Source organism: Mustelus asterias, chromosome 5, assembly GCF_964213995.1.
Source record: "Mustelus asterias chromosome 5, sMusAst1.hap1.1, whole genome shotgun sequence".
Classification (NCBI taxonomy): Eukaryota; Metazoa; Chordata; class Chondrichthyes; order Carcharhiniformes; family Triakidae; genus Mustelus; species Mustelus asterias.
Window position 1 is genome coordinate 88,916,646 of NC_135805.1, and position 24,704 is coordinate 88,941,349.

General features: G+C 41.7%; 1 protein-coding gene across 11 annotated transcripts in view; it reads left to right on the forward strand.

Moving 5' to 3' along the window:
* The window catches only part of asxl2 (ASXL transcriptional regulator 2), a 232,264-nt gene that overhangs the window by 130,059 nt on the left and 77,501 nt on the right, over positions 1–24,704 (forward strand). For 9 of the 11 annotated variants that reach the window (XM_078213002.1, XM_078213003.1, XM_078213001.1 and 6 more), the window contains 2 exons: positions 10,355–10,463; positions 16,298–16,409. The exons of 1 other annotated variant lie outside the window; for it this stretch is intronic. In XM_078213002.1, coding sequence (XP_078069128.1) covers positions 10,355–10,463; positions 16,298–16,409 — 221 coding nt within the window. The remainder of the gene's footprint in view (positions 1–10,354; positions 10,464–16,297; positions 16,410–24,704) is intronic. One more of the 11 variants, XM_078213010.1, reaches the window with a different exon arrangement.

The window sequence follows — 24,704 nt, forward strand, 5'->3', positions numbered from 1 at the left end:
CTGCAAAAAAGATTGAGGCATTGACAAAAGAGATCACAGAAAAATAACGTTAACACCAAATAAAGTCAACATTTCTCTGCACCTGTGTAAATTGACTCGCATCTTTTATACAGGTCTGGATGCTCATTGGTTTTTAAGGCTGGAGCAGACAGATTTTTGGTCTCTCCAGGAATTAAGTGATATAGGAAGCTAGTGGGAAAATGGAGTTGAAGTCCAAGATCTGCCATTGTCATACAGAATGCCAGAGCAGGCTCGATTGGCTGTGTAATCTACTCTTTTATTGTTTGTGTTCTTGTGTGCCATGCAGAGGCTTTGATGATCTATGTTAGGAATGGGTTAACCATGCAATTAAGTCCTAATTTGAAGCCAATTATTCAATAGAAGTCACTGATATATAAAGGGGCCACAAGTGGCACTGTGGGTAGGTGAAGAATTGTGTGTGGAGTTGGATCAAAGAAATAAAGGTATTTCACAAAGAAGCAGAACTCATGTCTCCTTTACTCAACAGCAACTAAGAGGCTCAAACAGATCTGGCTGACTGAAGGAGGGAAATGACAACCCTACAAAGTCTCATGGGAGTACGAGAAAGGAATTTGGACTACACAGGGAAGATCAATTTCAAAAGGCAGTCCAGGGGAGATAAAGTGTTATATATGGTAGATCAATGTTGAAGTCCTGAGTGTTGAGGGTAATAGAGGGAAGGTCAAGGATGATGGATGGCCGGTTGAGGATTATCTGAGGGCAGGTCTACTGTGCCAGATGATAGGTTGAGTATCAATGACAGCTGATCAAGGGTGATGGGAGTGGATCAAAGGTCACTAAAAACAGGGCAAGGAGTGAAGTGAGTGTCAACATTTTTGGAGGGAACCATCATGTGGTTCACCACACTCCTTGCATATGAATACCCAATTGCCATCCATCCTACCTTCAAGCGGAAGTATTGCTCTTTTACGGCTCCAAAGACAACCTCACTGCTACCAGTGGATTCCACCCTCTGTGTGCAATTGAAGTAATCAATAAGAATAAAAGATGTATTTACATTGAATGCAGTACACCAAGCATTTACTCTGTTTGTCCCAGGGATTGGGGGGCAGGGTTGTCCTACAATGAAAGGCTGAGTAAATTGGGTCTATATTTTCTGGAGTTCAGAAAAATGAGAAGTAATCTCATTGAAACATATTAGATTCTGAAGGGGCTTGATAAGGCAAGACACTGGGAGGTTGTTTCCGCTGGTTGGGGAATCTAAAACACGGAGGCACAGTCTCAGGATAAGGGGTCAATCATTTAGGACTCAGATGAGGAGAAATTTCTCACGAAAATGTTGTGAGTCTTTGGAATTCTCTTGTCCAGAGGTCATGGATGCTCCACTGTTGAATATACTTGAGGCCGAGATAGACTGGATTTTGTTCTCTCAAGATTTAGCACAAAAATCTATCTACATACAAATCAATTGAACTTTACAGATATTACACAGCAATGGACAAGAAAAAGCAGACGTTATGTAGCCTTCAGGGAAATCTGACTGTTTCCTACCATTGAAGCACAAGATATAGAAGGAAATTGAAGATGAAGAAGTTGGGAATCCTCTAGCTTTTGAGTTTACATAAGGATCCCCTCCCTTCCTTGAAAAGAAGATGATACAGAGCTGAGACAACATTTTTTAGCGTTTTGGTGATTAGATGGCAAAAGTTCATTTTGAGCTGTGCTTTCAATCCTTATTCCCTGACCCTGCCTTCAAGTACCCAAATCGTGCAGCAGGTCCTCCAGGTAAGAATGGGAGATCGGGGGAGCAGCCTTCCCAGATCATCTTCCCGTTACTGTGGTTGCTGCAGCCTGAAAATTCCAAGTGCTCATGCTAGCCTTTCCTTCACTGACTGAAGTAAAGTCCCATTGTTCTGACAGGAATAAAGTCTGAAAAATTCCATCTAATTTCTCAGGTTGATCACCGACTGTTAGAGCGAAAAGATATCGACCTGAAACGTTAACTGTGTTTCAATTTCCACAGATGCTCCCGGACCTGCTGAATATTTCTGGCCTTTTCATTTCTCCAAAAAGCAGCCACCCATATTCTATCCCACAAGGAAACCTCCATGTCCATCAACCCTGTCCTGGTTAACCCACATTTTCTCTCTGTGCCTCAGTACGTTACACTTCAACTGTTTTCTTCATTAGATACCTCCATAATCCCGCCTAACTCATCCTCATATATCCTCCTTTGGAATAATTTTATGAGTTTGAACTCTCAGCTTGGAGTCACAAACCTGAATTCCTAATATATCCTTCTAGTGAGCAATGAGCTGTGCTAGAAGAGTTAACTTGTAGAATAACCCAGTATCGTTTTCAAATTGGTCATAATTGTTTGGAGCTAACATATAAATTTATTGTTGCCTTCATAAGAAAAAGTGGTTTAAGTCTGCAAATGTTGCAGTGTCGCTTGATGATTCATTAAATCAGGTGGTCGTCCACGTAGCTGCTGCATCGTTTTTGATGATGTTTGGCTTGTTTATGGCAAGAATTTCATCAGATTTTAAATCAAGGCTGATCACATAAATAACTGTGAGGAAACACCTTGCTTGAAGATTGTATTCACAGTGGGATCCAGCAGGAATCTGCATCAGTTTTGCTTTCCAAATTGCACAAGTGACTAGTATATACATCTGATATTTAAAATGATTGATCTTTGTAATAGAACAACCTGACCATTTCTGGGGAACTGAACGATGACGATCAGTTTGCCTTTGGTCTTCAAATACACGTGGACATTAGGATTATTAACTATACCTCTGTAACTTCCAATTCCAGACATGGCTCACACATTGTTAGAGTACATTAAACGGATGGGTATAAACTCCCAAATGGCATGAAAATTGATTGAACATAAATGTTTACTAATTCCCTCCATTGTGTTTTACGTGCTAAAGACTTTTAAGTATTGGTTGGAATATTTGTCGTGGGATTGTCTTAGAGATTGACAGCTACCACTTTGAAGTACTAACAAGTCTTCAGCAGTTTGGAAAACTTCAAAGTGGGAGAATTGATTAAGATCTCACCTTTGATTTTATACATGGGTTATGACAAACCATTGTAAGGACCAGGACCCATTTTCCCACGGTATATACTGTGCAAACTCACAATATCTAAAATCACAATGCTGTTTTCCCTTTGTTACCAAACCCCAACCCCACCTTCTTTCCTGAAGATATCACTGGGTAAGGTTGTAATCACCTATGCCTTGTTCAAGTGGCCACTGTTGATTTCCAAATCTTTGCAGTCTTTGGGAACTACGTCCCAGTTGATTTAAGGCAGTTCTTTGCCACAAAATCTTGTCGAGCACTCAGGAGATTGATCAGCAAAGCGCAGGGCATGTGAAAAAATATTTTTGACATTTTTGACTTGTAGTAAATTGCAAGTAAAGAACATGAAACTGAAGTTTATTTCCTTGCATTTTGTGTTTGCAAGAAAACCTAATTTGTCAAACTTAGCACTTGAAAAAAATAATGCCATCTTTGAAGCTTCAAAACGTTGTAAATGTTCTGTAAACATTCCATATCTTTGAAGCAAGTGTATACCCTACTTCACAAGGAGTGTTTATTCAGCAGGAGGAGTCATGTCATTTCCTGACAAGGGAAAAGACAGGTGAGAATATTTGATACCAAGGAACCATTTTAGGTGCTGCAGATATCCTTCAAGAGAACATTTTTTTTGCTCAATTTTTGCTTGTCAATACTGCAAGGATCCAGGAACTTCGTGAGATCTAATTGGATGACAGTATTTTAACAGAATCTGACTTTTGATTAAGCATATATAGTATTCTCTCAACAAAACAAGCACACCCTCATTCAGATTGTAAGATGATTTGTGTGCGTTTTGTGACAAAATAGTTGTGCTGTTCGATACTATGGCAACTATCAAACTACATTCTTGAAATGTTTATTTGGTTTTTAGCATAAGCATTGGGTAAATTTTGATAAGAGCACAGTAATCAATATGCAGTTAATTTATCTGTTAAATATGCTGGGTGATTTTGATTTTAGATTATCATGTAATTGTTGAAAAAAAATGAGAAAATGCAACAAAAATCTGTCGAGAAAAATCTCACCTTGATCATAAAACTAACAAAGCATAAATGTATATTTTTCTTTCACCACAAGGGCTATAACATGGGATTTTCTTTTCGAGAGTGTACATATGTATGCACAGGTTTTGATCATTCCAGTTGCATTTGCATCTTTATTGTGAACAATGTTAAAGAATCTCTGATTGGCAATCTCAATTAATGAAACAAACACAATTGTGTACATGTATAAATAATTGCACAGAAAATCTCCCAACTATAGTTGCATAATAACTGTGATATTCAATTACACAGTGTCAATTCAGTTGAGATTTGCCCATCAGAGAGTCAAATCTTTCTGGTGAAATGTTTCATTTTCCAAGGGTTCCTGGAGCTGTTGGGACAAGCACTTCTGTCGAGCTAAACACCAGAAGAGTTTAGAAAAATACAGCAAAATATAATTAAGTTGAATCCTTTTGAAGTTTATTTGATTTGTGGATTGAATCTGAGGAACAGCCTATTAGGGGATTGTAATTTCTGAAATGGGTTTTGTTGAATTATGCTTAGAGCCAAGGCATAGGCCAGAATTTAATTAGAACAATATTTAATTAAAGTGAATATAATTGCTAAATGACTACTCAATTTAATGCATTTTTCACAATGAATGTTCACAGACTGAAAGTATTTGAAGAGAATTTATATTAATTGTTATAGCTTATGAAGTGCAATTAATTGTAAAATAACCTCTGTGTGTGGAATTATGATCAGCACTTACAAAGCTTGTGTACTGTATATGTTAGTGATGATATCCATTGAAGACAAAACTGACTGAAACCTTTTTGCTCATGTTTTTGATACTTTTTACTTGTTTTGGGTTTTAGTACAGAATGGCCCCGTCAAATATTACGAGGTAGCACCCTGATATGGACTAACGGTTGCAATAATGAGTCATACACTTGCCTTTCAGTTTTTTGTTCAATTAAGTAATTGAGTTATTGGCCACTGTAATATCTATCCAAATAAATTGGTTTGGCAGTAGGGAATCCAAATGAGTGCAAATTTTTGTTTATATGCTCCATGTACTGTTTGAATTTGGTAATATTTCATGAGTTATCCTTGGACTACAATATGGAGGGAAACTACTTGTACCAATTTTTAAAATAAAAATCTGATAACACCAAGTTACAGAACCAGAGTAAAAAAAATGGAAGCATTCTGAGTGATGGACCAAATAAGTTGAAGTGCTGAAGAATGGCAAATTAATTTAAATGTTAGTTGGATTTCAAAATTATAGAAGGTAAGGAATCCACATTGAAACATTAAAGGTGGCTACACAATAAAGATGGAGGTCTTTTGGTGCAGTGGGTAACACCCAGCGTCTCAGCCAGATGCTCCAGGTTTGAATCCCGTCCTGGGACTTGATGGTCAAGGCAAGTGCATTCATAAACAATTTATTTATCAACAGGCCAATGGCAGACAGTAAAAGCAGGAAAGATTCCTGTTCAGCCATGTGATGGCTCCAGTGTTTTATTTGTTCATGGAATGCAGGTGTCACTGACTGGGCTAGCATTTATTGCCCATCCCTAATCATTCTTGAAGGGGTAGTTGAGAGTCAATCACATTGCTGTGGATCTGGAGTCACACGTAGGCCAGACCAGGTAAGGACAGCAGATTTCCTTCCCTAAAGAACATTAGTGGACCAGATAAGTTTTTACAAACAATCAACAATGGTTTCATGATCACCATTTTAATATTCCACTCTATCCCAAAGCCTCCTTGAATAAACATCTCCTGTTGAGAGAGAGTTTAGGGCATTAAAAGTCTAATGATGATCATGTAACCATTGTCAATTGTTTGTAAAAACCCATCTGGTTCAGTCATGTCCTTTAGGGAAGGAAATCTGCTGTCCTTGCCTGGTCTGGCTTGCATGTGACTCCAGATCCACAGCAATATGGTTGATTGTCAACTGCCCCCTCAGGGCCACTTAGGGATGGGCAATAAATGCTGGTCCAGCCAGCAGCGCCCATGTACTATGAACCAATTAAAAAACATTGGAGCCTCTGCCATCATTATCCATAGCTCCAGACTACAACATGCATGTAAAAGTGCATTTTGCCAAGCAACTTGGACTCTGTGATCTGTAACACATATAAAATATCGAGATACCCATGAGTGAAGATTGAAAGGATTAAGGGATAATTGTTTATCATTCAGTGAACGTATCAGACGCTGCAATCAACAAGATTAATTAAGTAATTGGATACATTTCAGAGCCATCCATTATAAATCAAGGTACTTTTTTTTGTTTTCTTCCTCCTCTCGACAACCGGTTCTAGAAAACTGGCAATAATTCTTGATGATGTCTATTACAATAGCTTTCAGTCCATGCAAAGTATCATAGCTGAGTCTGTTCCAATCCTTGGCTAATGTTCATATTTGTGCACAGCATGATTCACTGATTGTTGAGCAAATGCTATGGTTATTCATTCCTACCTTGAGTCCAGGGACACTCAAATTAATATTTTAATTCTGTCAGTTTAATTCTCTGTCTTACTCCTACTCTGAATTCTCTGTCCTTTGCCTCCTACGCTGTTCCAATGAAGCTCAATGGTAGCTTGAGCAACAACACTTCAACTTTCAATTAGGCATTTTGCAACCTTCCAGAATCAATGTTGAGTTTGATAATATCCAATCATAACCACTGTTCCCCTTTTTTGGACAGCTGTTTTTGGTATTTTAACCTTTATCAGAGATCTGCCCTTTTATTCTTTCTTCTTTTCTCTCCATTTCCCCACACTCCACCTTCCCCTGCTACTGTACTTAATTAAAATCTGTTACATCTCTAACATTTTCCAGTTCTGATGAGAAGTCATCAACCCGAAAGAATTGGCAGGATTTTCTCTCCGGTAGGAAACAGAGACCTTTCCAGGCCCCGAACCCACACCTAGCGGGGAGCCCCAATTTTCACACGGCGCCAGGAGGTGGGCTTGCCATCCAATAGAGGAAGGCTGGCAGGCTTTCAATTCTGGAAGACCAATTAGAGGTCTTCCAGCTTGATCGGAGCAGCAGGATGCAATGGAGGGTAACTGAGTCAGGGTGTCTCAAGATGAAAGGGACCATCTTTCCCACTGTTTTGAACTCGGGTTAGAAGTTGGATCTTGCAGCCAGGCTTTCACTGGTGTGGGAGTGGGGACAAGGCGTCCTGTGGCTGCTCTTTCACCCAAGCAGACAGGGAGGACCCCTAGATTCATCTGGTGCACGGGCCTTTTGCTGCTGGGCGATGATCTCTGGGCAGTTAAACTGGTCTTGCCTCCTTTAAATGGGCTCAGTGGATTCTTCACAAGCTGTCTCACCCACCCCGATAGGTCGGGTCGTCCTGCCGACCCCTCTCGTCCCCATCCCACCTCTGTATAAATTTAAGGCTGGGTGTGGAAAGTAGCCAGTGGGACTATTTTAACATCCACTATATCTCCTCCTGGCCCTGACAGAGGCTGAAAATCCAAGCCCAATAAATGCTATTTGTGTCTCCACAAATGCCTGACTTTCTGAGTATTTTAAGCATTTTCTGTTTTTTTTAATTTAGCAATTCTAAAGTTAGATTAGAGATTCAAAGATTTTATTTCCCCACTGAAAGGTGGAACCAACTCCGTGTGAAAGTTAGATTTGGTATATATATTTTTAATTGCTGCATGTGTTTAGTTAAGTAAGCTATTGAGAGATTTAGGATGGACACACGTTATCAATGACTGGATAGATCGTTATGATTCTGTGAGTGCTGGCACCATGGATAAGTCACTTAATGGAAGTGGGAGTTCCAAAAAAAGGAGGAAGAACAAAGGAGAGAAAATTGGCAGAACAAAAAGTGAAGGAAAGAATATTAGATAAAGTAGAAGATGGTGGTAATACAATCCAGGTGGCCTGCAATTGAAAGAGAGGGATAATGTTTCAGGTGCAACCTTTCAGGAGAACATGAAAGCATCAGACAATTTGCTTGCTGTTTCTGCTTTCTGTGTCCAAAAACCAAATGAAAAGAATTCCTGTAGCTTGTGCCAACATGACTAATTATATTCCAATTTTAAGGCCCACCTACAGAATTTAACAAAGCCAAAGAAATGCTAAAAGCAAAACCAGAACAATCCCAGCAGGATGTAGCACTTACTGGCACAGAAATTTGACTTCATGGTGATTCAGAACCTAATAGCCTCTATAATCCAGCTAGTTGATTATTAAAGATACCCTTCTTCCATATTAGCATATGGTGTGCTCCCAAAATAAAAGAACTCCAGAGTACACTGCTGAGCAGACCAGCCATGTCCAAAACACACACAACTCACAGAAGCCTGATAGAAAGTTGTTCGAAAATAAAACCCCAACAGAAATGTGAAATCCATAATCCCCATTCAAATCAACCTCTAACAATTCACTCTGTTCTGGAAATGTATGATTGAACGAAATTTTAAGATTACCTGTTCAAAGAATAAAAGAACATAAAAAAGAAATAAACTACAAATGCTGGATAGCTGAACTGAAATAGAAAGCCCACCAATTTATTAAAAGAGAAAAAATGTTAATGTTCCACTTTTAAATTTGGAAATAGGTGAATTTATTAACGGTATTGAAACAAAGGAAGCGGGATCAAACATCAGGCAAAGTCCTGACTGCTGTCAGAGAACATTGTTGCCTTTGCAGTAAAGAAGCATATTGCTAATCTCAGATCTGGCATCTATCCATAAAGTTCAAGATTTTCCTGAATGTTGGCCTATAAAAGTTTTAATGACATTGGAACAAAACTTGTCTTTAATATAGAAAAGTGCCCCAAGGCGCATTACAGAGGTGTAATCAGACAGACAGAAATGGTTGGCAAGCCAAAGAAGATGATTTTAGAAAAGGTGAGCATAAAGATTGATCAAAGAAGTGAATTTTAAGGAGGGTCTTAAAGGAGTAGAGGCTGATGGAATGGTGGCGAGGAGACGGTGAGGGAGAGAATTCCAGAGCTGAAGGAACAGCCACTAATGATGGGGTGAAGAAAAGGAGACGCACAGAAAGTGAGTATCACAGGGATGAAGAATTCCAAGTGGGTTGTGCTGGGGCTGAAGGAGGTTAACAAGATAAAGGGGCAAAATCATGAATTGGTTGAAACACAAGGATGATCACTTTAAATTGGAGGTGCTTTGAGACCAGGAACCGATGGGCAGGGGCTGTAGGTGTGGGGGCCACAGATAAGGGACATGCTATGGACAGCAGAGTTCGAAAAGAGCTGAAGTTTACAGAGATTGGAGGACAGGAGAATGACTGGGAGCGTACTGGAAATGTTGAGTCTGATCGTGACAAAGGCAGGAATAATATAGTTTCAGCAGCGTGTTTGCTCAGTACAACGAAAAACATTTGTTGGTATCTGGTGACACTTCCTACAGGAAGAACTTCAGTTTCAACAGTTCAAACACTCTTCCATAGACACCATCAGCAATATAGTGAATTTTTAAAATGAAGGTATTGACACATCGAGGTGCCAGCTGTGATTAAATATATTTCTGGAGGCTTTTTCACATGGCTTGCTCCAGCCATGAGATGGCCAACATATCAATCGTTCTGACACACTGCCTTCCTATGCCATCTGTAAAGCAAAAAGACTCATTTCCCAATTGGATAATGCTTGACTGTCAACCAAACATCCTTTTTCCCCCCATTTTCAATATATTTATAACTGATGAAAAGAATGACTAAGAAATTCCTAATGTCTTGCTGATTGTTTACCAGGATTGTAAACAGCAGTGTCCTGGAGTTAGACCTTCAGTTCCAGGAAGCTGTTGGCCAATCCTGGAGTTTTAGCAATCCAGCATACATAAAATATGGAAGTTTTTCATACTTTTTTTGCGCACAAGTTGATGCCTGAAACACTCCTGTAAATAACTGCAATACTAATTCCAGAAATCTGCTTCAGATACAAACCAAGGCATACTTGGAACTGCAATTTATGACACCTCATTCTTCATAGTAGTGATTAGGTAAGCATTTTAGAGAGCTGCCAAAAACTCCAAAGGCAGACTTTTGTAGGTTCTATACCCTGAATGACAAAAGTACCTTTCGAACTGTATTCTGATTATTCAGAAAATCAAATCAGAGTGGATGCGAATTATAGACAAATTCTGGCTACAGAACAAGGCATTAATATGCAAGATTGGCACCATGTTGCGCAGCTTTCTTTTAAAAAACACATCAAAGAATTTTGTAATCATTGGATCTTGACTTACAAACATTCCATGCTCCACACTCAATTGATGTTATTTCTGTTCCTCCTAGTGGCACGTCTCCATTGGCTTGCTTGAATGCTATGCTTCACACAAATTCTAGGGGAGAAGAGGGTATTTTCTATAAGGTACCTGGCCGCATGGGAGTTTACACTTTGAAGGTGAGTTTTTCGTAAAGAACTACAATAATGCTGTCATCTAAAAATTGTTTGTGTACTTGGAGGAGCAAAGGGTAATTTCGAACCTATTGTAATTCTGGTTTCATTTTTAAAAAATTATATTTAATGGTGGTGATTAAAGTAAGAATAACAGTGCTAGGGGTGAAGCACTTTTGTATTAAGAAGCCTCGTGTCAGGTGTATCATGGTGGATGCGAAATAAACTCTCTCACTCAGTCCTTATAATGTGATTTTAATCTGCCATTGGAAGAACAATCCACTGTTTCAACAGTGCTAATTTTTCCATTCCCTGCATCGTTGTGATATGCCTGTGAGAATTAGCGCAAGTTTATAGGTGATTTTGTGTTCGAAGATCATAACCACAAGGAACTGGGTGGAGACTACTTCCCCTTCATTTTAAATTACACTCCTGAAAAGTGAAGTCATTGTGTCAGGAAAGATTGGATATGAACCTGGATCTCTGAGGTGACGGCAAATACACAATTCCACAGCATTTTCTTTTAGTTCTGAATCTTATTTTATAATTTGACCAATAACTGGAAGAGTGCTGGTCTCTTCAGCAGGAGACTGCAGTTTGAATCCACACTTGATTCACATTCTGGCTGCCCGAGGGCAATTAAGTATAAGCCCAGGTCACTTTATGGAGAGAGAGAAAACTAGTTCAGAAGGAAAGCACTGTTTAAAATGTTTGATGGTGGGTTTACCAGAGAGTAGCATTGACAATATACATAGGAATGTTCCTGAAGGCTATTTCATTGTTTGACAGAAGGAATGGCAAAAAAAAATCTTTTTTTGTATTGTTTGAATATGTGACAAATTATTATCGCAGAAACATTGGGCGGGATTTTCAAACACTGGCAGATTGGAACCTGATTTAGGACAGTTTAGGAATAAACTGAAGGTCGATAAGTCCCCTGGGCCTGATGAAATGTATCCTAGGATTCTTTGGGAGGCAAAGGATGAGATTGCAGAGCCTTTGGCTTTGATCTTTGGGTCCTCACTGTCCACGGGGATGGTGCCAGAGGACTGGAGAGTGGCGAATGTTGTTCCTCTGTTTAAGAAAGGGAATAGAAATGACCCTGGTAATTATAGACCGGTTAGTCTTACTTCGGTGGTTGGTAAATTGATGGAAAAGATCCTTAGGGATGGGATTTACGACCATTTAGAAAGATGCGGATTAATCCGGGATAGTCAGCACGGATTCGTGAAGGGCAAGTCATGCCTCACAAATTTGATTGAATTTTTTGAGGAGGTAACTAAGTGTGTTGATGAAGGTAGGGCAGTTGATGTCATATACACAGATTTTAGTAAGGCGTTTGATAAGGTCCCCCATGGTCGGCTTATGATGAAAGTAAGGAGGTGTGGGATAGAGGGAAAGTTGGCCGATTGGATAGGTAACTGGCTATCTGATCGAAGACAGAGGGTGGTGGTGGATGGAAAATTTTCGGACTTGAGGCAGGTTGCTAGTGGAGTGCCACAGGGATCAGTGCTTGGTCCTCTGCTCTTTGTGATTTTTATTAATGACTTAGAAGAGGGGGCTGAAGGGTGGATCAGTAAATTTGCTGATGACACAAAGATTGGTGGAGTAGTGGATGAGGTGGAGGGCTGTTGTAGGCTGCAAAGAGACATAGATAGGATGCAAAGCTGGGCTGAAAAATGGCAAATAGAGTTTAACCCTGATAAATGTGAGGTGATTCATTTTGGTAGGACTAATTTAAATGTGGATTACAGGGTCAAAGGTAGGGTTCTGAAGACTGTGGAGGAACAGAGAGATCTTGGGGTCCATATCCACAGATCTCTAAAGGTTGCCACTCAAGTGGATAGAGCTGTGAAGAAGGCCTATAGTGTGTTAGCTTTTATTAACAGGGGGTTGGAGTTCAAGAGCCGTGGGGTTATGCTGCAACTGTACAGGACCTTGGTGAGACCACATTTGGAATATTGTGTGCAGTTCTGGTCACCTCACTATAAGAAGGATGTGGAAGCGCTGGAAAGAGTGCAGAGGAGATTTACCAGGATGCTGCCTGGTTTGGAGGGTAGGTCTTATGAGGAAAGGTTGAGGGAGCTAGGGCTGTTCTCTCTGGAGCGGAGGAGGCTGAGGGGAGACTTAATAGAGGTTTATAAAATGATGAAGGGGATAGATAGAGTGAACGTTCAAAGACTATTTCCTCGGGTGGATGGAGCTGTTACAAGGGGGCATAACTATAGGGTTCGTGGCGGGAGATACAGGAAGGATATCAGAGGTAGGTTCTTTACGCAGAGAGTGGTTGGGGTGTGGAATGGACTGCCTGCAGTGATAGTGGAGTCAGCCACTTTAGGAACATTTAAGCGGTTATTGGATAGGCACATGGAGCACACCAGGATGATAGGGAGTGGGATAGCTTGATCTTGGTTTCAGATAAAGCTCGGCACAACATCGTGGGCCGAAGGGCCTGTTCTGTGCTGTACTGTTCTATGTTCTATGTTCTAGGACTGATTCCAAAATCATAGTCCCAGAGGTTGTCACAGATCCTGATACCTCTCGGACAGTTTGAAATTTTTAAGGGATTGGGGGGTAGGAGTTAGGGATGTGAGATGGCAAGGATGAGTGGGAATGGGAAACCCTCTCGCCTCCAATCAACAACCCACTAAAGTTCTTTAAAACCTTGGAAAGGAGCTGGGAGGGTGAGGGTGGGATATTCAAAGGCTAAATCAGCAAACTGTCTGGTGCCTGTTAGTGTCCAGGTGTCTGGTTCAATCTCAAAGTTTATGTCTATTTGTGTAAGTTTGACATACCAACTTGCACTGTACCCTTACTTTGCATGCATAGCCACTTTCCTGTGTGGTGCAGTTTAGAGGGGCTGCCTGTTCTATTCAGCAAAGGCCTGAACATGGCTGCTTCCTGCCTTTGTGACTAACACCAGGCAGGACATTCTGTCATCTGATTGTGCTTAGCGCTTCTAATTGGCTTGCCTCCGAGGCAGGACATCTGCATTTAAAAATAGCATTGTGTTAGTTACATGGTCGAGAGTCTAGACTCAAAATTCATCTTAGTGTCGGGTTCCACACCTTGCTTTGAAAATCCGGTCCACTGTGTTGATTACCTAAACAATCAAATTTACTAAATTACTATAAAAATTGGATACAATTACAGATGAAGTTTTGTCCTATTTACGAAGTGCCCAGTTTCTCCACTGGTGCTGTCAGAAGCAGAATCAGGTGGTCCTCATAAAAGGAAGAATCATCTTTGGATTGCACTCATGCCCTTCCTTTGGCTGACTGAGTAACATTTACAGCAGTTTACAACCAGGTCTCTCTACAAGTGAGGCATGGCACAGAATATTTGCCTTCACATTGACAAAGTACCAACTCATTTGATTACGTCTGACATATTATTGATTGTTATGTTTGATAAATGTAACTATCACCAGGCTTATGTGGAACAGGAGCTGAAGAGAAATAGAACCATAGAATCCCGAAGTCCAGAAAGTGGCCATTGGGCCCATCAAATCTGCACTGCTCTCTGAATGAGCATCCCATCCAGGACTTCTCTTCTACCCGTAATCCCATGCATTTACCATGGCTAATCCATGTAACCTACACGTCCCTGTAGACGAAAGGGCAATATACCATGGCCAGTCCACTTCACCTGTACATCTTTGGACTGTGGGAGGAGACTGGAACACCAGGAGGAAGCCCATGCAGACATGGGAAGAACATCCAAACTCCACACACACACAGTCACTCAAGGCCAGAATTGAACCCAAGTATCTACCACTGTGAGGCAGCAGTATTAACCACTGTGCCACTATGCTGCCCATCTGTAATGTACTGTATTATACTGTATCTGGACTATCAGCTGACTCACATTTACATTATCTGGCTGTTTAAATTATTTTCGTCATTATCCAGTTCATTTGACAGCTTTACTCATTTATCCCCAGCCAATAACAACTGAACCAAAACAAAAACAGAAAATGCTGGAAAATCTCAGCAGGTCTGACAGTATCTGAGGAGAGAGAATAGAGTTAATGTTTTGAGTTCGGATACCCCTTCGTCGGAGCTGAAGACAATAGAATATAGGATGATATTTATACTGTTAGGGTGAGGGGGTGTGGGAATGGGTGGGCGGGATTGACAAAGATGACGGAAACAAGAGGGCAAAGTGAATGTAAATGGTGGTGATCATGGCGAAGAATGGTGCTGATAGCGGCCATTACAAGATCAGAACATGTAAATGGCAGAACAAAGGTAAGCAGAGTATCAAAGGCCAACCTGAGACATGCAACAGATGTCCCTCATGGAGTGAGGGAAAGGGAGACAGTCGTGGGGGGAAAAAGATGGAAAGCTAGATTTTTTTAAAAGGTGGAAAAATGAAATTATATGAGAAATAAAAAATAAATAAATGGGATAAAATAATTGGACTGAAGTTGGAGGAAAGAGTTCAAACTCCGAAGTTGTTGAACTCGATGTTAAGTCTGGAAGACTGTAAAGTGCCTAATCGGAAGATTGTTTGTCCAGAAGTTGTTTGTCCACTTTGCATTGTGCTTCACTGCATGTTGCAACAAGCCAAGGACAGCCATGGGGACATGAGATTCCAGCATCTGCAGTAATTTGCTTTTACAACAACAATTGACACCAACAGCCAGTACTGCTGCCTCACAGCACCAGGGACCCGGGCTCAATTCTGGCCTCGGTTGACTGTGTGGAGATTGCATGTTCTCCCTTTGTCTGCGTGGGTTTCCTCCGGGTGCCCTGGTTTCCTTTCACAGTCCAAAGCTGTGCAGGTTAGGGGTACTGGCCATGCTAAACTGCTCCTCACTTTCCCAAGAAGTGTGGGTGAAGGGAATTATACATGCAACCCCTGCAATGCTGAAGGAGGCCATTCGACCCATCGAGTCTGCACCGACAAGAATCCCATCCCGGCCTTATCTCTGAAACCCCACATATTTACCCTGCTAATCCCTCTAAAATACACATTCTAGGACACTAAGGGGCAATTTAGCATGGCCAAGTAACTTAACCTTCACATCTTTGGACTGTGGGAGGAAACCGGAGCACCCGGAGGAAACTCACGCAGAAGCGGAGAGAATGTGCAAACTCCACACAGACAGTGACCCAAGCCAGGAATCAAACTCAGATCCATGGAGCTGTGAGGCAGCAGTGCTAACCACTCTGTTACTGTGCTGCCCATAAATTAGTGAGGTAAATGCGTGGGGATAGTTCCGGGTATGGACCTGGGTCAGATGCACTTTTGAAGAGTTGGTGCAGACTCGATGGGCCGAATGATCTGCTTCTGCACAGTAGGGATTCTATGATCTATATGGGTCCAGAAAATCAGGAGCAGGAGAGAGCATATTAATCTATTTAAACGAATCAAATGGTGTAATATGTGATGTTTTATGTTCTTTGTAAAATCTGGGTTAATATTTGAACAGGAGTTAATAATTTTTCCTTTTTAGCAGACCCGGAAGATTTGGGATATGGGGGGAAATCGGTTTATTTTTCGGTTGAGCAAAACTTAATTCGTTTGCAACAGGAGGGAGAATTTCCTCAGAGCTTCTCCCACTCTGCTACCAAGACGTCAGAGCAAGTTGGTCAGAAACCCTATTTACTCATGTAAATCCAATTTGCATGCTTAAACAGGATTTCTGACAAATTTATTGTGGTGGAGGAGGAGAAGCCCCAAGGCAATTGACTGCCAGTAATCTGCCGACTGTAACAAGCAGCTTTTCAGAAGCAACGATTTTTGCTCATTGCCTATTATTCTCAGCCGAAAGTAAATTGTAACATCAGAGTTATGAACTGCAGTAATATCACTTCTTTTTCTTGGTTTCTCAGAAGGATGTCCCAGATGAAATGAAGGATCTGCCCGAGACGTGGGATGACAGCAGTGACGCTCAGTCAGACTCGCAGAGCACAGAGAGCAATGAGAAAAGAGAAAGAAAGAGAAGTAGGTGGAATTTGGAAGGCAATTCAGGGTTGAAAATTAATCATGTGACCTCAAACTACGAACTTCTTTCCTGGGAACAATAAATTAACTTGGAGTGGAATTTATTGCTCTTCCCTGTGGCATGTTTGATGACGGGTCATTTAATTAGGCAGGAGGGAGAAGGATAGAGACTGTGCTGTCTTCCTGCTTTAATCTAACTAAATCTGTAGTGGAAAGACCCATGGAGGGCCTTCCTGCTCTGCTGTGAATTGAGGTGCTTAACATAACTCCATCAATGCACATCTACAGGCCTGAAATTGCCACAGTTGGGTGCAGGGGGCTTCCCATGTGGGATTACTAGCTAGCTACCATGGGGATCCCTCATTCAAAGGCACTCAGTGCCATTGGAGGGATTCGGCTGACCACTCCTCACCCTAAAGCTGATAGCCATCACCTTGCTCTTTCTGCTGACCGAACCTCCTCACTCCTCAGAAACTCCTGCCGCTATCCAGGTAAGTGCTGAGGTGGCATTTAATAAAGCATGCCTTCCCTAAAATAAGCAACTCGAGGCTCTTGCTGGCTCTCCAGCCAACAGTGAAGACCCCCATCAACTCCATTAAATACCGCTCCTGGTTTCCATTTTTCATGTCTGTGAAATTGGAACTAAAGTTCAGGCTGATTCAGTCCCATTGTCTTCCAGCAAGAGGTGCGCTCAAGTTTCCATTAGATAGTTGTCACTTCTGAATAGATGCAAGCATATGGTGCCCTATCACTTCAGGACAAAGCCAAATTCATCCAGGCAGAAGGTGTGGGCCTGAATGTTTAGTATGATGGGTGCCAACAGATCCCTGCTGACTCCAGATTCACTGCATTTAATGCTGAAACGAATATTGATTGGCAGCAGGTGGGACTTATGTCTTAAATTGTTCGAAAGCCCCACCTTGGAGAATTTGTATGGTCTTTTTCATTCCTATGTAATTCCCATATGGACAGTTCCAAGTTTGAGCTCGGTTTAAGAGGAGCTTTGCACATTATCTGGCATTCTCCCTTGTCCTAAAATGTTTAAATCTCACTACAGTTCTAATTTTAGTACTTTAACACAAATATGATTTAATGGAACAAATGGCAATCGGGTCCAAAGTGTTTTTATTGCTTGCCATTATTAATCATTAGTAACTGGGAGCTCACAATTTCAAGTTGGAACTTAAAGTAATAAAACAAGAAGTAAAACCGTTTTTTCGCACTAACTGCACATGCAGAGTTTGAAAACTAAATGCTAAATGAGAAAAAGCTGTACATTACAAAAGATTAATGGTTCTCGTCCAACATGACTAATTCGTTACAGCCAGTTATTGGATTGGTTAAGAATACTGAATAGCAACATCATACCTCTGGCTGTTTCCCAGGTTAATAATTTGTATTTCAAACTCCTTTTTCGTTGAAGGGTGAAACACCATTTCCAAATTTTGTTCACATTTTGGTGGAAATGGTGATGCTAGGGATTTATTTTGAAAACAACTACTTGTAGTTAAAAACAAAATACCGTGGATGCTGGAATCTGGAACATAAACAGAAAATGCTGGAAAATCTCAGCAGGTCTGATAGCATCTGTGGAGAGAGAACAAAGCCAATGACTCGAGCCTGGATGACTCTTCCTCAGAGCTCTGACCAAAAATAATCCAGAATCGGAATAATCTTACCTGTAGTGACTTGTGATTAGATGTCTCAGTGGAGTTTGTTCATTCACTGTGTGGAGTCCCTGTGCATAGACTCATTGTTTGCAATGTTAATTTATTCTGAAATGTATTATTTCATGGGTGTCACTGACAAGGCCAGCATTTGTTGCCAATCCTTAATTGTCCATGAACTCAGTGGCTTGCTAGGCCATTTCAGAGGACAGTTAAGAATCATCCACATTGCTGTGGGTCTGGCGTCACATGTAGACCAGACCAGGTAAGTATGGTAGATTGCCTCCTCTGAAGGGACATTAGTGAACCAGACTAGCTGTCAATTCCATATTTTAATTAAGTGAATGTGAATTCCACCAGCTACTGTGGTGGTATTTGAACCCATGTCTCCGAAGCATTAGCCTGAGCCTCTGAATTACTAGTCCAGTGGTATTTTCACAGTAACTTCATTGCAGTGTTCATGGAAGCCTACTTGTGATACTAACAAATAAACTTAGTGAAATTACCAGTATGCCACCATCTCCCCCTGCAGTTAGGAGGAAGTCTTGTGATACAGTGGATGGTGTCCCAGCCTCTGGTCAGAGATTCTGGGCACAGGACCCACTCCCAAGATTTGATGGTGTGTGTTCATAATGTGGCCAAACAGGTTGAGTTTCAACTTGCAAATCTTTCCACCACGTGCAAATAGCAGATGGTAAGAGTGGCAGAGATTTCTGAATAGCCGTGTGATAGAAAAAAATTGGAGCCTCTAGCATCAGTCTCCATGGTTTCATGCTATAACTGGCATGTAGAAATATGTTGCCACATCAACTTGGACTCCTTGGGAGGTCCGATTAAATTAGGCAGCCGGCATGGATCAGATTGGTGCCGACTGCTTGGCATTCTGTGCCCGTTCTGATTGGGGTGAATTCGAGACTTGCCTCCTTGCTCGACCAGTGATAGAAATTGCAGTGTTGTGTGTCAGACCTGCCTTCAGGCAGAGAACTCAAGAAGACAAAGTTGCAAGAAGAATACTGTCCTTCTGCCAGTGTTGCTATAAATTTCGGCTCTATTGAGTAACTGATTAAAATTAGTAATTAAGAGATGAATGTATTTTGGCAACAGTCGGAATTGAATCCATGTACATGCATTTCATTCAGATCTTGCTCCACAAAGGAGTGCTGGCAATACTGCAAAAATTGACAGTTGTGGAAATGTATTTTTAATAACTGCATTTTCCTGCTGAACAAGATAGATCTTGTTTGTAATATGCTGGTATTGCACAAAGTGAGCCTCAGTTTACATTCCGTAACAAAAATAATTGGATTGCATAACCCTACAGTATTGTTGTCTTTGAGTTCAATGCATTCTGCACAAGTCCATTTCTTTGTAAGATATATTTTAATGATGACAGGACTCTAATTTAGAAGGAAAGTGAGACTTGCATTTATCTAGCACCTTGCATAGCTTCGGAATGTTCCAAAGTGCTTCGTAACCAGTGTAGTACTTGTGAAGTGTGATCACGATTGTAATCACAGCAACAAGAACTTACATTTACATTGCACCTTTAACATATAAAAATATCCCAAGCTGCTTTGCAGAAGCATTATCAGCAAAATTTGACACTCAACCACATGAGAAGACATCAGGGCAGGTGAGGAAAGTATTAAGAGTCTTTTTCAAGTACCAGAAATGTAAAGAAGCAGAGAGGTTTAGGTAGGGCTACATGGGAAATGTAGTCTGAATTATTGATAGAAGCTCGGATCATTCCAAACTGAAGAGTTGGAGAAGATGAAAAATCAAAAACACCTTTCTGCTTTTGGATGGATAGTGAGGGGCAAAATTCAGAGCTGTTAAATTAATTCCCTTCCTGTCTGTAATATTAGAACATAGAACATAGAACATTACAGCGCAGAACAGGCCCTTCGGCCCACGATGTTGCACCGACCAGTTAAAAAAAAAAACTGTGACCCTCCAACCTAAACCAATTTCTTTTCGTCCATGAACCTATCTACGGATCTCTTAAACGCCCCCAAACTAGGCGCATTTACTACTGATGCTGGCAGGGCATTCCAATCCCTCACCACCCTCTGGGTAAAGAACCTACCCCTGACATCGGTTCTATAACTACCCCCCCTGTGGCCCTGGAATATGTAAATTAGGGACATAATCCTTGTTAAATTGTGAGGAAGGTAGCTCGCAAACAAAGAAGGGTTATAGACAGTGCAAGAGGGAGGATGGATGGGGGATAGAGAAGGGGAGAGCTCAGACCAAAGGATTGAGATGTGTTTACTTTAATGCCAGGAGTATAGTGAATAAGGGGGATGAGCTCAGAGCGTGGATCGATGCATGGAAGTGTGATGTGGTGGCCATTACAGAGGCTTGGATGTCTCAGGGACAGGACTGGATACTCCAGGTGCCGGGATTCAGATGTTTCAGGAAGGACAGGGAGGGAGGCAAGAGAGGGGGTGGAGTGGCACTGCTGATCAGGGATAGTGTCACAGCTGTAGAGAAGGTGTATGCTGTGGAGGGATTGTCTACAGAGCCTCTGTGGGTGGACGTTGGGAGTGGGAAGGGATCGATCACTTTGCTGGGAGTTTTCTATAGGCCGCCTAATAGTAACAGGGAGGTGGAGGAGCAGATAGGGAAACAGATCCTGGAGAGTTGCAATAACAGCAGAGTTGTTGTGATGGGAGACTTTAATTTCCCAAACATAGATTGGAATATCCCTAGGGTAAGGGGATTGGATGGGGAGGAGTTTGTTAGGTGTGTTCAGGAGGGGTTCCTGACACAGCATGTGGACACGCCTACAAAAGGAGACGCTGTACTTGATCTGATACTGACCAATGAACCTGGACAGGTGTCAGATCTCTCAGTGGGAGAGCATCTTGGGGATAGCAATCATAACTCTACCTCCTTTATGCTTGCATTGGAAAATGAGAGGATCAGGCAAGCTAGGAAAGCGTTTATATGGAGTAAGGGGAAATATGAAGACATAAGGCAGCAAATTAGAGTAAATTGGAAGGAGGTATTCTCGGGGAAATGTACTGAAGAGAGGTGGCAGTTTTTCAAGGAATGTCTGTCTAGAGTTCTACAGGACAATGTTCCGAGCAGACAGGGAGGAGTTGGTAGGTTAAAGGAACCGTGGTGCACGAAAGCTGTGCGGGACCTAGTCGAGAAGAAAACGAAAGCGTACAAAAGTTTCAGAGAGCTTGGCGAAGATCGGGATCTAGATGAGTATACGGCTTGTCGGAAAGGACTAAAGAAGGAAATTAGGAGAGCCAGAAGGGGTCACGAGAAGGCCTTGGCAGGTAGAATTAAGGAAAACCCTAAGGCGTTCTATAAATATGTGAAGAGTAAAAGGATGAGACGTGAAGGAATAGGGCCTATAAAAGGTGAAGGCGGGAAAACCTGTACGGAACCAGTAGAAATGGCAGAGGTGCTTAATGAGTATTTTGCCTCGGTTTTCACAGAAGAGAAGGACCTGAGTGGATGTACTGCGGGCTTACGGTGGACTGAAAAGATTGAGTCTGTGGACTTTAACAAAGAGGTTGTGCTGGAATCTTTGAATAGCATCAAGATAGATAAGTTGCCAGGTCCGGATGGGATATACCCCAGGTTACTGTGGGAGGCGAGGGAAGAGATTGCAGAGCCTCTGGCGATGATCTTTGCGTCGTCGATGGAGAGGGGAGAGGTGCCGGAGGATTGCGGATGTGGTTCCTATTTTCAAGAAGGGGAATAGGGATAGCCCAGGAAATTACCGACCGGTGAGTCTAACCTCAGTGGTTGGTAAGCTGATGGAGAAGATCCTGAGGGACAAGATTTATGAGCATTTAGAGAGGTTTAGTATGCTCAAGAATACTCAGCATGGCTTTGTCAAAGGCAGATCGTGCCTTACGAGCCTGGTGGAGTTCTTCGAAAATGTGACTAAACACATTGATGAAGGGAAAGCGGTAGATGTGGTTTATATGGATTTTAGCAAGGCATTCGATAAGGTCCCCCATGCAAGGCTTCTAGTAAAAGTGAGAGGGCATGGGGTCCAAGGGGCTGCTGCCCTGTGGATCCAGAACTGGCTTGCCCAAAGGAGGCAGAGAGTGGGTATAGATGGGTCTTTTTCTAAATGGAGGTCGGTCACCAGTGGTGTGCCCCAGGGATCTGTTCTGGGACCCTTGCTGTTTGTCATTTTCATAAATGACCTGGATGAGGAAGTGGAGGGATGGATTGGTAAGCTATGCCGATGACACGAAGTTTGGTGGGGTTGTGGATAGTCTGGAGGGATGTCAGAAGTTACAGAGGGACATAGATAGGTTGCAAGACTGGGCGGAGCAGTGGCAGATGGACTTCAACCCAGATAAATGCGTAGTGGTCCATTTTGGCAGGTCAAATGGGATGAAGGAGTATAATATAAAGGGAAAGACTCTTAGTACTGTAGAGGATCAGAAGGACCTTGGGGTCCGGGTCCATAGGACTCTAAAATCGGCCCCGCAGGTGGAGGAGGTGGTTAAGAAGGCGTATGGTGTGCTGGCCTTTATCAATTGAGGGATTGAGTTTAGGAGTCCGGGGATAATGATGCAGCTATATAAGACCCTCGTCAGATCCCGCTTGGAGTAGTGTGCTCAGTTCTGGTCGCCTCACTATAGGAAGGATGTGGAAAAGATTGAAAGGGTGCAGAGGAGATTTACAAGGGTGTTGCCTGGATTGAGTGGCATGCCTGATGAGGATAGGCTGAGGGAGCTCAGTCTTTTCTCCTTGGAGACCTAATAGAGGTATATAAGATGTTGAGAGGCATAGATCGGGTGGACTCTCAAAGGCTTTTTCCCAGGGTGGAAATGGCTGCTACGAGAGGACACAGGGCACAACTTGTGGGGCCGAAGGGCCTGTTTTGTGCTGTAGTTTTTCTATGTTTCTATGTTAAACGATTCCCTTGACACAGAGGTGAGGATTCTACAGTGGCTTCCACAGTTGTCAACCAAAGATTAATCTTTGAAATCACATTTTTTAATAAACATCTTACTTGGAGCCAGAAGTCAGGATCAGTACACAAACAGCCCTCACCTCCCCAATAGACTTAACCAACCACCTTATCTGAGGACCATTGCCACAAGGGATGTTGTGGGACAGAGCTGTTTACTATCAATTGGCTGCCTGTGGAGGCATAACCAGCAACAGTAGATCACCCCGGATCAATTTCTATCAATTCTCTGTCTCCTATGGAGGCAGTGAGAGTCTGGATCTCCGAAAATGGGTGCAGACAAATGTTATGCTAGATTTTCAATATAAATTCTTGGTGGATGAATGGAAAAAAGGTTCGTGTGTAGCGTAAAACACATTTTGCATTATTGGAGTTGTTCAGCTTCTATCACTGATACCTACACAGTCTCTCAAAAGCTGTTTACTTTTTAATAAAAGACTCAATTCTTTACCCATAGAGAGAAGTACCCTGGAGATACTTTGCAGCTGGCACAGGTGGACTCAAAGCAGTCACCACCTTCGTTCTGTTACTGATTGTTTTCCACATTAAAAATGAGAATTCTTATAAAAACGAGGAAACTCATAAAACAATGATTATTGTTCATTTACTTTTGCCTCTAAATTTAGGTATTAAGTTTAAAGTTGTTAAAAATTGTTGGGTGGAAAAAATACTGTTGCAGAAAGGTCACTGCTTTAGCACTAATGCAGTTAATGTTTTTATCAATGATGTTAATCAGCAGGTATATCCATTATTAATGTGACTGACATTTTGTGTAGCATAATTCATGATGAAATTTATAAAATGTAAACTGTTGGGAACCTTTTCTTGGAAATTATTGCAAGCATTGTAGTAAAAATGAAGAAAATAATATCTTCTTTTGAACTTGGTTTCAAACGTGAAAGAATTGTGTAGTTAGCTGTAGTCTGTGGTATGTGGTTTTCATGCAGCCACGGTTGCTATTCGAACAACTGTGGGACAGTTTTTCTTTTGCAAGAAATCTTTCAGCCTTTACAGTGCTTAAACAGAGTGCTCTGGTTCCAACAACTTGTAGTTGATTAGTGCCTCGAATCCAATAAATTGTCTTATGTGTTTCACATAGGGAAGGATGCACCGAGCAGCAATAGAAGGATGATCAAGTGCACAGTCAAAAAGATTTTGAGCAGACTTTTCAAAGTAGGGAGTAAAGTAGCATGGCACAGAGGTTAAGGGAAGTTCTAGATAGGGTCCAAGATGGTTAAACATTTGGCAACCTCATGAAAGGTACAAGGACAGTGGGGAATGCAGGAGAGACCAGACTTGGAGGATTTTGCTCCGCAGATGCGAACTGACTTGCTGAGTATTTCTATCATTTTCTGTTTTTGTTTCAGATTTCCAACATCCCCAGTATTTTACTTTTTGCTGGAAGGATCTGGAATATGTGCTGGGGCGTACAGCTGGAGGAGGTTGCGGAATTGTTACGGATTGTGTTTCTCATTTGTTTTTGTTTCATATGCTGATAATTGTGAAAAGCTAACTGCAGTGTTTTATGAAATTAGTTTTGTGTTCTTGAAAAGGGCTATAATAATACTTTGAAAATGGTTTAATCAACCAGTAATGACCAAGAAGTGGTGTGCTGTGGCTTTAAGAAAGCGACTTCCTGCGGTGCGGGCCTCTGGATTGCGAGCTCTGAGTCACAGC